Source organism: Magallana gigas, chromosome 1 (genome assembly GCF_963853765.1).
Source record: "Magallana gigas chromosome 1, xbMagGiga1.1, whole genome shotgun sequence".
NCBI lineage: Eukaryota > Metazoa > Mollusca > Bivalvia > Ostreida > Ostreidae > Magallana > Magallana gigas.
The window spans coordinates 27,683,154-27,698,250 of NC_088853.1; the positions used below are offsets into that span (position 1 = coordinate 27,683,154).

Below are 15,097 nucleotides of genomic sequence, written 5' to 3' on the forward strand. Positions count from 1 at the left end.
ATAGTTTGATATTGCATAAAGAAATTAATGGGAAGCATATGCGTGTACAGCTATTAAACTGTTATGTTTGATATTTTGAATACAATTTTACAGCTTACGTAAACATGTAATTTTGTTAAAAATGGGTTTGCTAAATTTATGTGCTATTTGTCTTGCAAATCATATAATTATTATTATAAGAATACATATAGCATAGTCTTTGTACATCCATTAGTTATCACATTCTGACCCTATATGATTTTTTTAAAAATCAAAATTCTAAAGTCACAATTTCTTAACATCTCACCGTCTCTCAACTCTGGTCTTCTTGGACGGAAAAAAACAAAAATTAGAATCGTTATTTGTGACGAAGAGGATATTACAAAATATCTCATTTTTATATAGTTTATAAAACTAATTTCAACTTTTTAGACAATAAAGTGGGGTTTTACATATTATATAAGTTTAACAGTTTGTCATACTGAATAAAAACATGCTTTTTGGTGGTTATTTTTTTCTGTTGTAAGTAAATGTTAATTAGTAGTTAATTATTCCAAACAGCTATTCTGTTATATACGTGTTTACATAGCTTGTTTATCAATGTAATTAATTGTGAAATTAGACATTCTTTTATCATTCAATGATTATACACTTAACAGGAAACTTGAAGTTGACTGTAGGAATTTAATTGAATTTGATTAATTAGACTTTACAATAAAACATTACAGTCACTATCAATATTTGGGTGATCTAAGAACTGCTGTGGTTGAAATCTATAGAATTTATTGATCTACTGATAACAAATATGAGTACTTACTTTCAACATGACACTGTACACTTTTAGTCAGAAATGCGCTCCATACTGACAAATCGTAGTCGCAATTTCGTAAGTGTTCACTTAACCGAAAATGTCCAGTAGAGGACATTTTTTAATTTTAATAAGGTATCTCTTGTGAAACAATGTTAATCTTAAAATATAAATATATCAATTGATTAAATACATAGTTATGATATTCTGCACGCAACATAACTTGTCTCATTGTGTAATTTGACAATCCAAATCCACTTGTTTTGTACAGCACTTTTCGTGACAATTTTTTTGAACCTACATATCTTCATGACACGTGTATGGTTTGTAGTTTTTAGTTTTTCAGTCAGTCATATTACGCCTATAAATTCACCTAAAGTGTCATACACATGTAGTACTCTGTGTCAGTATTTGCACTTTTATATCTATTATATTAAATAATTTATTAATGTGTACAAAAACATCAGACATTAGTGTTTGTTCATTCGGCTGTTGTATGTACATGTACATACATGTATTTCATTCAATATTCCTCAAATATTTTGGTTTGAAAATGTAGTTTTTATACTGTAACAGTTATACTTCAGATAAAAAATCCGTAACATTTCCGTGTCAGCAATGCACAAACGTCCATGTTTATCGGTAAATGTAAACCATATACATGTAGGTACAGTGTCAACGATAACTAACTTGATTTTTGTCAAAAAATGAAATAAATAATAGTTTTTACGATTTTTTAAAGAGCTTCATATTTGAAAATTTCGAAATAGAATAGTATTTATACATGCAAGAACCGTTGTCCGTTGTTACCCCATGGGCTGGGCCTCTTGTATTAATTTTAACCTTATCAGTTCCTTGGTAGCTTAAATACATAAGAGGTTCTTTAAGATTGGAGAGGAATTTAATATCGATCTTTCGCTTTACCTTTTTAATTTCATGTAGATTTGAAAAGTTTCTGGTTATTTAAACTGTTCTTGTTGCACTGTTTGTTTGTATTACATTAGAAGACAATTGTTAAAAAAAGTATTAATTTTTTACAAATTATTTTAAACGTCAGGGGTTCGTGTCCCGCGGTCAAAAATAAAGCGAAGACCCTTGACCTTGTTCATTGACAATGGTTGTAGCGTTGAACGGAAAGTAACTCTGATATTTTTTCATGTCTGATCAGGTAGCAACCAGAGCAGGATCAGTCATGTTTAGGACACGAATACCACACAGTTAGCTATTGTGAAATTTCTTGTTAACAAGGTATGTTATCTATCTATAATTGCGTTTAAACGTATCTAACACATTAGTTGCGAGCTAGTGTGATTGAAACATATAATTCTAATTACATTAGAAATTAAGCTACTTTCGTTTTGCTTATATAACATTCTATTCAACTTGTGAGTCAAGTACAACTATTTCGACTTCATTTATTATAAACTAATGATTTCCAAAAGTTAAGGAGAAGTTTTGAAAAGGGATTTATGATTGTATGAACGTCTGACTTAAAAAGACAAATATTACTCCAAAAGGAGAGGAGTGTTTAAGGTGAATTTTAAAAAGGAAGTAAAAAATATCGTTCAGTCCGATTTAATGTACAGTATGGATTTCTTTTTATCTTTATCATTAAACAAACAATCATTGGTCTTTAATTTTCTTTCATAGAAATGCCATGGATCCTCATTCTGATGCCCAGGATGTACCCCGATGTGACCTCTGTGAGACCGCCATAGTACACAACTACTGTGACTTTTGCCATTTCAACCTATGCACGTCATGTATAGGCAAACACATCTCAGATAGATATGACAAACATAAAATAGTCCCATTCCTAGAACGGAGATCAACCCTTATTTATCCGAAATATGGAACACATCAACAAAAAATTTGTGACTTACAGTGCAAAAATTGCAACATTTTAGTATGCTCTTTCTGTACTGCATCAAAACAGCACAAGGGACATACCTTTTCAGAAGTTACAGAAGTTTACAATGAAAAGAAAGAAATTATTAACGAAGAAACAAAAGAGTTGGAGAATCATATTTCCCCTACGTATGAAGAAATTGCATTGGACCTGGAAAAACAGCTTGCCAACCTGGATGGAGGATATGAGAAACTTACAACAACAATGTCCAAACAAGGAGAGCAATGGCACAGAGAAATCGACATCGTCATCAACAAAATGAAAACCCAAATCAGCGAGATAAAAGTAAAACATAAAGACATTTTAAAGAAACATTTGGATGAAATCAAACAGATACAGTCTCTCATAAAACAAACATATCTGGCTTTGAAGAAAATTGAGAAGTCCACTGATGTATCTCCTACCATTGAATACAGCTCTAAAATCAGACAGTTCCGAAAACTCCCACCTAAGGTTCAGGTATCCCTCCCAACATTCATTCCAAAACAAATAGACCGAAAGCAGCTGTATAGTTTGTATGGACAGATCACCCCATTATCTACTTCTAGAAAAGAAAATGTATTGTCACTAAACCAACCAACCACTTCAGCAAGAGATCTACTGGATAAACCGGAACATGTTGCCACAATACAGACTACGTATGGAAAACTTCGCAGCGTTTCCTGTCTTAATGAAGACAAGATATGGGCAAGTGGACAAAAAAATGATATCAGATGCTTTAACATTAAAGGCGTGCTACTTCAAACAATCAAACTAGCTTTAGGATATTTCCCTGATTATATAGCCATAGACAGTGATGGGAATCTTTTGTACACTTTGTGGAAAACAGGGACAGTTAGTATAGTAAAGAATGGACAGACAGAAGCGTTGATCAGATTACAGGGTTGGACACTATCACAACTGTGTGTCACCTCTACCGGTAATATCCTAGTTACCATGTTCAGTTATGATGAAACTCAATCCAAAGTTGTCCGTTACTCGGGATCTACAGAGAAACAATCAATTCAATATGACAGTAGAGGTAAACCCTTGTACTCAGGGAATGCAAGTATTAAATACATTACTGAAAACAGAAACCATGACATATGTGTAGCTGATTCTGAAGCTGGTACTGTAGTGGTGGTGAATTATGACGGGAAACTCAAATGGAGATACACCGGTCCTCCCTCCGTTACCAAGAACAAACGATTTCAACCCCGTGGTATCACAACAGACAGTCAGAGGCATATTCTGACAACAGATTATTTCAGTGAATACATCCACATTCTGGATCAGGATGGACAGTTTCTCCGTTACATTGATAACTGTGATCTGCATGATCCTCGTGGCTTATGTGTGGACAACAACGACAATCTGTATGTGTGTGAATTTACAAGAAGCATTGTGAAGAAAATCAAATATTTAAGATAGACATCATCCATTGCTAAAATGTGATGTAAATAAAAAAGTGACCTTTTTCTGACAACAAGCATATCCAATCTCCTTATTGGAATTTTCTAATAAATAAGTTCTAAATTGTAGTTTATGTAAGATTGACATCATCCATTGCTTAAATGTGATGTAAATTTATAAAAAGTGACTTTTTTTGATAACACGCAAATCAAATTTCCTTATTGGAATTTTCTATATATAGAAATACATTCTAAATTGCAGTTTGCATACTCTAATTAACTTATTTATTCTATTTATTCACTTTTCATAAATAAGGATGAGATTAATTTTCATTGAACATACTGTATGCTAGAAAATATATCCCTCTTTCATTTTAGCCCCCTTTGCCTTCCTTGTCAGTGGGCAAGTTTATAATGGGCGAATTTCAATGTTTCAAATTATTTCTTTTAAAACACATTTGTGTCTGGGCTAGTACAAGACGGTATGAAACTGTTTGCAAGTAAAGAAGAGCAAAAGATAAATGGGGTGAAAATAACCCTGTTTATAGTATTTTATCCATTTTTGATCAAAAGCAATTTTATGTTAAGTGTTAACAACTATTTCTTCATAATATACAACTATTGTACTATAGCAGGAAAGCATTGTCTGTATTTAATATACATCTATTTTAGCAAAAAAGGTTAAGTGTCAAGTGACATGTGATTTATCAATATAGAGCTGCATGTAGATTTCAGATATATCAGATTTGATCTTTAATTGCAACTTTGATAAAGCAATTTTTCATAAAACAATTAAAGACGATTAAATAAGCAACGGAAAATTAATACAAAACAGCTAATGCTTGTGACGTCCTGGCGTTTTTTTACGAGATTGTGCTTAGAAAGAGTTGCCTTATCCGATTTGCCAAAAATGAGTTTGTGAAATGTTGACCTTAAGGGTCTTATTTTCAATTCAAATCATGTAATAGGGAGCTGTAGAACACTTGATCAGGGTTATTGCCCACCCCTAATCATTTTAGACTAAAAAAATATAAAAATCGTGCTCGTTTATATATCTAATATCATTATAATCACATACTGGTGAGCTGTACTGAATAATGTTGTACTTTCTGAATAAACATATTAAGTAAATTGAATAATCAACAAATTGAATACATTCAGGTAGTTAACATAAAGAGACACAAAATGAACAGTGTAATTAATTTATTAACAAATTACAGCATACCATAATGAATAAAAGAAAATGAAAAAGAAAAACCTGTATTTATCAAATGTTTCTCGCATTTAATTAAGCAATTCCGGCCAGAAAAATAATTTTGTTTATCAATTGCAGGATGAAAAATAATGTGTTCACAAATGGCACAAATTATAAAAACAGGCCATAATGAGTGATACGAATTTTTATTATCACTAATTTTTGACGTATACTTCGATACAAATGACGTCACATGTATGAAAAATGTCACTAAACTGAACAATTGCTTACATATTTTATATCAAAACAATGAAAAGGTTCAATGAAATGGTTAATTTTACATATAATAATTGTACGTGTCCCAAAATGTGTGTAACATTCAAATCTGCATGCGCAAATAAAAAGGGGTGGTTGGGAAATTTCAAATTTCTTAAATCTACAAGGTTAAATTTACTAAATATGGAAAATATGGATTGAACCCCCCCCCCCCCCCCCCGGCAAACTTAAATATCCCTCTCCGACTCCCGTATTTCATTCCCTGCTCCGCGCATTACCTGTGCAAATTATTAGCATTTTTAAGAAGAATGGTATCAAGCAATGGGGGAGGGGGGGGTGTTTACTATTTTACAAGTATACCAAAAAAAAAACTACAATGTGATAAGTTTTACACACTTAATCATAAATTTATAGTAATGTTGCTTGTCTTATTAAAATATTTAACCTTAAAAAATTATTTTGGTTTATCAGATTTCGAATTCAATAATACGTTTAATTTCCGTTTATTCTTCGACTACCTCTATATAAGTTGTCAATTTCTTTGTTTTTACGCTCATCGCTACACACACCTTACGTAAAGGCGGGAGCACTATTCATGATTCACCGCATTCGGGTATTTTATTCACCCAAACATTGGACGGAAAGATTTGTAGATATGCTTTTAATAGAAAATATAACAATACTGCACTTGAAAGGAATAATCAATGAAACCAGACTGATCCTAGTAAACATATTTCACGAATCCTTAGTTCCCTAAGCTCTATTGATATATATTTATATTTACACAACAAATGCATTTAATCAATGACGCAAATAGCGTACTGTTGGAGTGCAAGTAGAATGTTCACATAGTTATACGAAATTAAAAAAAACCCACAAAACGTTGAATATATGATATTTAATCACATAGTTACTAAGATTACATAAAAAATAAGAGATAAGGAATCACTCTTTGAATAATATATGGTGATAAATATGATAGTAGTTGTTCAAATTTAATGTATATATAGCATGAACATTTTTTTATTTGATTACCCCTTGATTTACTCCTTTTTTTTAAATAAAAAAAATGTTATAAATATTTAAAATCAATCAATTTATTTATATAAACCCTCACTCCGTTTCAAAACGGTTTAAATACGATAGAGTCTCGGGTTTTATATCAAGTTAGAAATATTTATTTTTATCGATTTGTAAATATATCGTTGGAAGTTTTTTGAAACTCAGCGCGGTGAAATTGTTGATGAATTTTCCGCACATATGCGTGTGAATGTACCGAAGGCAATGTGAAGAAAATCAAATATTTAAGATAGACATCATCCATTGTTAAAATGTATCTTTAAAAACCCTGTTTCTAAAAATATCGATGATCAGAAAACTCTATTCTTTATTTTTTCCCCTATGCATACTCGCTAGTTTGCACATCTATAAGGATCTCGTTCTAATAATATCGATGACAAGCGTCCCTTATGATAAATAATTACGTCATCAGCAGAATGACCGGCCTCTATTATGCTATTTATGCACCATACGCAAATATTTAAAATTCATTTTTATATATTGGAATCCAAACACCATTTTTCTATGGTACATGTACATATATATGATAGAATCGCGAGGAAGTACATGAAAAATGACAATAACAAACCGTCATCCATCTAAAAAAAACCCATAAAAATTCAAAGCAGAGCAAACCGGACCTTCAAAAATATATAGATAGAATCAGGTGTCTAGGAGGAGTGAGCGTCCTCTGCTGACCGGTCACACCCGCGTTATGCTCTTTGTTGTAATTGGGAAAAAACCCGGAAGAGTCCGTAGATATTTAGATGATTAATTATGGTATAAAAATTAATATGAAAAACGTCAGTCAGCATGCGACCCAGTGGAAGATTGTATTTGCTGACAAGGTCGTTGTATCGACCATAGAACAACTTGTTTGTCGGTAGTTTGCCTCGCCCTTGAAACTGTTCATACGAAGAGCATACGCTTGCGAATCGAGTTAACTGAGAGACAAAAACACCGTATGCAGGTGATTTTGAAGTTTACTATAGAAAAATTGAAGTCATCACGTTTATCATAAAGTTTTGTTAGAAGGTTACCATCGATGTCCATTTCCAGTAAAATATCCAAATATGAAACAGAGGACGCAGACTCTATGGTATTTTTTATTCCTAGTTCACTGGAATATATCGAGTCGACGTACGAATAGAATTACCATTTGTGTTAAACGTAGTGTATAAGGAACAGTGTTGACGATTATCACCATCAACATTTATCATGAAAAGCGGAGGGAAAAGAGTACACACACTTAAATTTATGCTAATCTGGGTCTTAATATGTCTATATTTAAGGAGTCTCGTTCTGCTGCTTTTGGGGAAACCAACCTTTGTGGTTATATTTTAACAGATATTCTGTACCATATATTGATCCTATTTTTTTTCCCATATTTTGTTAATTTTCATTGTAACATTCAAAATTTTCCTGATAAGACTTTGAAATATTATTTTGCATGTTAAATCTTTACTGCCAGAAACCAGTTATTATTTAATGCAAAAAGGTTACCTATTCATTATTTAGTGATTTAATTAAAAATATGTATTTTGTATTTATTTAACATACAGTATTTTTAATGATATAAGTTGTTTAGATAAGATTAATTGCATTTGGTTCCATAATATATTCATATAAATAATACAAGACAAAAAAGCGATCTCTCTCTAAGTTACAAATTTGACTATACAAATGTTATATCAAATGCACCAAAACCCCCAATTTGCGCTTTGATTTTAAGTTCAGCGTTTGTTTGTTACTATCAAAAAATACTCTATTAGCAAACATCTTTAACTCGAACACTTTTGAATATAGGATCAACCTTTCTTAAACGATATTTGTCTTAGGATTGAATCAATGAATTTAAATTTATTTAATTAATTTCCCATGTTATTGAAAAAGTAAAGATTAATGACAAATAATGTCGTCTGTAATTAGTAAGGTGAATAGCTTATTTATGTGAAAAGTGTACATATAGTTGTTGAGTTGGAATTGTTACATTGGGTTTAAAAAGAATCCAATCATTAGTAACTGTTAAAATCAAATACTAGTAAAATGGACTGTGGCATAGTATGAAATGAACCTCATTTCATCTGTTTCAGGGTTACAGTCGGTACGTTGCCAAAAACTTGTTGCAAACAACACGTATCTAGGTTTCCAGGACAGAAAGGGTCAACTCGTATATATGTGAATCCTTTTAGACTTAGGCCCTCTTCGTTGATTTCATTACGCATATTTTGGGGCAAATTCTCATCATCCTCTAGATAATCTTTCAGTTTCTTGACTCGACTGTCGAGTAGACAAACTTTATTCTTCATTTCCTCAATCGTTTTGTCAATGGCAATTGATGCTTGTCCTTCTTTTTCTTCTAATTGTGCTATTGCTTTATTTTTCAAATCTGTAAATCCTTTAACTAGTTTGCCATACTGTTCTTCCATTTCATGTTTAACATGACTGACTTCATCAAATAAGGATTTCCTTTTCTGTTCCTCTTCTACTTGCGACTGTTTAAAGATAGGCAACCAATAGTCCTCTGTCTTTTCCATTTCTTCTTTAAGTTTACGTCTGATCTCGCACGTGCATTGGTCTTGTTTTATATTAGTACCCCTGAAGTATTCAGATAGCAAAATCACAGAATGACTCCTTGTTAATCTCTTTGATTCATGGGTCATTTTGCAGTCCTTGTACAGATGACCATAGCATGTTTTACAGTGATAGTCTGCTGTTCTTTTTTCACAGTTATCGCACTCAAAAGAATGTATGTCATCTTGATTTTCCATGTTTCTCCTTAAAAGAAATGAAATCGCATCTCATCAATACGAGTACTTTAAACATATCACTTTTAGAGTGTATGCTATTTGACGGATATAAGGTTTTTACAAAGTTAAGCGTTGTTTTCTTAAATCTATTTATTAATAAACATATACATGTAATTAAGCATACAATTTACACTGTACTGTTTTAGCAAAAGATTCAGTCCGTTAACATTATATAACAATATTTTTTTCTCGTTCTTACCCCTTTTAAATTGCATTGATTGATATGAGTGATGCGTATGTATACAATCTTCCTTTAGCATTTTTAGAAGGACATGACATGACTTCAAACCGGATCACGACCTGATATCATACTTACGCTGACAAACATTTTGATGGTGTAAATATGTTTCAACATTCAAATGAATTCTGAATTCAGTTTATTTTTAGATTTATCTTCATATCGCAGGTTATACTCATCGAATAAGAAAATAGACAAATAAAATTTGTTAATAGGAGTTAGATCGCTGTGGAATATTTCTGCCAGCATGATTTGGCTGTTCCAATTGCTCCTCCATTAATTGCCCATCAATTGTAGAATAAGGTAGAGATTTTGAAAAAATCATTGTTGCGGAAAGGGAAAAGGGTTTTTAAAAAAACGTCAATATAAGCATTCGATTATAATTGTTCGAAAAATGTGGTCTCGTAACTGCAACGGGGTGTGCATACACATTTTTATAATGCTTGTGCTTTATTCAGTTTGTATGCACAAAACTCTGCATGATGTATCGATCAAAACCACAATGAATTGATTGGCAAGCCAAAGATCTAGATGTGTTTATCTAAGATCTATCCTTCAGAATTCTCTTTAAATTCTATAGAATTCTATTTGAGCATATTTCAACACCAGTATTTATCATGACAATTTATGGCTAGAATCAAATAAGTAATTTTAAATAAGTTTTTATACCAAAATGTTTGCCATACATATTAAACAAAGCACTGAATGGTGTAATTTACTACTGCAAACCAAAGCAAAGATACATTTTTAATGTAGATTGACAATGCATTTTTCATAGGAATCAATTTATATTAACCCTATGAATAGGGTTCATATTCATAAGAATAGAAACTGGGGTTTCATATATCGATAAGTGTTAATTAAAAAAAATGTTCGTCTGTTTAAAAGACTATCATTATGAAGCTATTAGTTTACTCCACTGTTACAATTTTCAACTCTGAGTTTAAGAAAATTAAAACGAAATGTTCTTAAAAGTGATATAGGTGTCATCGCATACTGCATAATACGTGTATTTATTTATTTTTTTAATCTTAAATGAAGTTCTTGTAAATTAATGTTTTAACCCAAGTCATATGATTACGTAAGTAAAGTTTAAGAATTGTTATTACAAACAAAAATCATTTCTATAGTTATTTCATAAATTTGTTAATACGTTTATTTACGTAATAACAAATATGAGTAATGTAATTAATCTATAGATTTGTTATTAAGTTTGATCATATTAACATGTGTCATTAACAAGTTTTATTAAACTATGAGGACGTATACATGTGTATCGCGTCATATATTTTCAACTTTCGTTTACAATTCAAAGAAAGGTGTGTATTCAAAATATTTATCAGAATATATCGTCTATTCTTGCATTATATTTTTATAACGTTATGATTGCTGAGATTTTTTTTATTTTTTAAATAAAAACTTAAACTTACTGGGTACTTTGCTGGACACTTTTACACACTATTCTATAACTTCTCCAAAAGACGCAGACAATGGATGTTCATGCAAATGCTTGTCTGTACATTGACGTCTGTAGATCTCAACAACTAAACATTTCTTTTGGTTCTACTGCTCTTAAAACGAAAGTAGAACTGGTTAAAGCAGTTTGGTTGATATATTTATTGTTTGGTATTGCATAAAAAAATTAATGGGAAGCATATGTATGTACAGCTATTAAACTGTTATGTTTGATATTTTGAATACAATTTTATAGCTTACGTAAACATGTAATTTTGTTAAAAATGGGTTTGCTAAATTTATGTGTTATTTGTCTTGCAAATCATATAATTATTATTATAAGAATACATATAGCATAGTCTTTGTATATCCATTAGTTATCACATTCTGACCCTATATGATTTTTTTTTAAATCAAAATTCTCAAGTCACAATTTCTTAACATCTTACCGTCTCTCAACTCTAGTCTTCTTGGACAGAAAAAATAAAACAATTAGAATCGGTATTTGTGCCGAAAAGGATATTACAAAATATATTATTTTCCATAGTTTATAAAACTAATTTCAACTTTTTAGATAACAAAGTGGGGTTTTGCATATTGTATAAGTTTAACTGTTTGTCATATCATAGACATACTGATTAAAAACAGGCTTATTGGCGGTTATTATTTTCTGTTGTAAGTATATGTTAATTAGTAGTTAATTAATCCAAACAGCAATTATGATATATACGTGTTTACATAGCTTGTTTATCAATGTAATTCATTGTGAAATTAGACATTCTACTATTATTCAATGATTATACACTATAAACAGGAAACTTTAAGTTGACTGTAGGAATTTGATTGAATTTGATTGATTAGACTTTACAACAACAAAACATTAAACGAACTTACAAGTTACAGTCACTATCAATATTTGGGTGATCTAAGAGCTGCTGTTGTTAAAATCTATAGAATCGCAGCTATTTATTTGTATCGTTACTGATATTGATAACCAATATGTTTACATACAAAAAATGATGCAAACTACTGAATGACAAAAAAAAACAGAAATATTAATCAATGCTGCTTCGCTAAATATTTCTGGTTTTCGTTATTTAGTAGCATCCATTATTTTTCTTGTTTGTAAACATATTGGTTATCAATACAGACCCTGAAACGTGCTACTACACCTCTAAAACAAACCGTACCGTTCCGTGCAAGAATCGAACCGTGACGTTCACAAAACGAAACGTACCGTTCACAAAGCGTACCGTACCGTTCACAAAACGAACCGTACCGTTCACAAAGCGAACCGTACCGTTTACAAAGCGAACCGTACCGTGCAAAAAGAGTGCAAGATAATTTATGCAAGACCCGCCTCCAGACGGACAAAAAGCGTACCGTACCGTGCAATAAGCGTGCAACTTCCATATACGGCTCATTGACCTAATGTCTTTCGATGAATACGGACGGAGATTATCGCTGACCAGATAAGTTCAATATTTTGCTAGATTTGTTTTACGGGATTACATGTAGATAACACATACTAAGATTTAAAACTGTTATTCTTATTGAAACAGTCACAAAAATATTTCCGTTCCTTGACCGTAATCATTTCTTTGTTTTTCGACAAAACTTGCATCACCGATTTCTTAAACATTGTAAACCATTAACGTTCACACAATTCGTGGTTATACTATTTTGATTATTTTTATGAAATATTTGAAACATTGGGTACATACTGGACTTTACATTGCTTTAAGTGATTCTCAGGAGAGAGAGAGAGAGAGAGAGAGAGAGAGAGAGAGAGAGAGAGAGAGAGAGAGAGAGAGAGAGAGAGAGAGAGAGAGAGAGAGAGAGAGAGAGAGAGAGAGAGAGAGAGAGAGAGAGAGAGAAAGAGAGAGAGAGAGAGCGAGAGAGAGAGAGAGAGAGAGAGAGAGAGAGAGATCGTTACCCGAGACGTTAAAAAAGTAGCGTATGTTTAGAAATAAATGGCTAAACAAAGGTTGAAATATATATAATTCTATATCCTTTTTAAATTTAAAAAAAAATGTCCACGCATTCCATAAAATAGCTTTCAACTTTATTTCCCGCATAGCTGGTAATGGCGTCGTGATTTCTAATGAACAAAAATCACTCGTGCGAACACGTGTACAGAAGCTGATCTTTGGTTCTATACACAACAGGTGTTATTGTCTTTCTTTGATTTTTAGCAGTTATTGTACTTTACAACTAACTCTGTATATTTGGACGCTTAAACAGGTGTACACGAGATGCCAGTATTCACACCTTTCCACGGACACCTGTTTGGTAACTCATCACAATCTGTCGTGTGTGTAGTCTGAATATTTCTTACTTCTACTTTGTTAATTTCATGGCTGTTCTTAATATCTAAAAACAAAAGAACTGTCTGTAGAAATGGACACAAACAACTACACGTAAAACTATCGGCGCGTGGATCCGTAGAACAATTCAGCGACTCTATACATGCAGGATTTTCACTTACTACATGTAACTTGCGATTAAAATATCATTTATCGGGTACATTAATGTAACAAAAAAATGATTAATTACATCATAAATAGTTGAATGAGATAACAAGTACATGTAAGCACAAACACAGCTCTTTTAGAATTTATATTCAATCTGTGTGATGTGAAATAGCGTCGAAATTTTAACCTTCGAGATCAATCTATATGTACATCGTCCATGGTACAAACTTTTAGTCATTGTGTTGAAATCGTTGTGAAAACCGTGAGTATAAAATAAATGAATTCAATTCATACAAATAAAAATCTAACAATTCCAAATGTCTTGCACATAATCACATACACCTTCAGAGAGAGAGAGAGAGAGAGAGAGAGAGAGAGAGAGAGAGAGAGAGAGAGAGAGAGAGAGAGAGAGAGAGAGAGAGAGAGAGAGGTATGATGAGAACACTTGTATATTGATTATAATACTTAAATTAAAGCGTTATCACTGAACTTTATAATTTCGCTTTAGGTTTTTATAGTTGGTCATTTGAGCGGGATTTTATCTCAGGACTCCACGTGCTTCGCCTGTCAATCAGTTTACGTATAACAGTACAGATCACGCCATGTGTCGCGTGCTACTTGGCTCCTTCTTTATGGCTAGAAGAAAATTATCGAATGAAACGTTTTTGTTTTATGTTTTCTTAAATCCCTATTGAAAAAAGTGTTCCTTTTAAATTATTCAACAATTATTTCTCTCCGATTTCATGATTAAATTTATGTACTGGCGATCAGAGTCCCTCGCTGTCGTATTATTTTTGTTACTTGATAAATTCTTAAATATTTATTACTTTTAACATTCATTTGTTGATTACCGGGTATTTTTTCGTGTCCTGTGTACAACAAGTATGTGTGTAAAAAGGTAAATAAAATATAAACAGGTTAGTCAACATTTGTAAAACGTCAGCTAAATCGCATGCAAACAGTGAAGAGCGGACACTTGTTCAACAGAAAGATAAATATCGCTATTATATATATAAAAGTTATTGACTTGTTGTGTATATCCAGTTGTGTACATATCGTAAGAAATATGTTACATGTACATGTATAGTTTAACGGAAAAACAAAAACTAATAGTCATATTTTGATCATACACGCGACCTAAGTTCAGATAAGAGAAGCGATGACGGGTTACATGTACGATCTGTGCATACGAACAATTGCAAAAAATCATAGAATCAATATTTAAATGAATAAAAATTCGTGTCAAAAAACTATATAGCAGTTGATTTCCAGATTTTTAAAATCTGAAATTCATTGTTTATCTTATCATTAATTTTACATCGTCTATTCACTAGGGCACTCGACGATTGGCAATAACACTACAGTAGTACGCAATAAAGAATCATCATACGAATTATTCATGAATAAAAACAACTAGCCGAGAATCAAGACACTATAAAGGAAACTAAAGAAATATCGGAATAAAGTCGGGGCAATTTTTCATAGCAATTTTAAATGGATTAG

General features: G+C 31.8%; 1 protein-coding gene and 1 long non-coding RNA gene across 2 annotated transcripts in view; both read left to right on the forward strand.

Moving 5' to 3' along the window:
• Window positions 1-5,291, forward strand: part of LOC117686809 (tripartite motif-containing protein 2-like) — a 28,375-nt gene extending 23,084 nt beyond the window's left edge. Inside the window, exon 2 of the mRNA XM_066065454.1 lies at window positions 2,438-5,291. Within this exon, the coding sequence (XP_065921526.1) occupies window positions 2,445-4,106 (1,662 nt within the window). The 5' untranslated portion in view covers window positions 2,438-2,444 and the 3' untranslated portion in view covers window positions 4,107-5,291. The remainder of the gene's footprint in view (window positions 1-2,437) is intronic.
• LOC105336714 (uncharacterized) overlaps window positions 1-15,097 on the forward strand; it is a 408,324-nt gene that overhangs the window by 139,914 nt on the left and 253,313 nt on the right. The gene's annotated exons all lie outside the window — the stretch shown is intronic.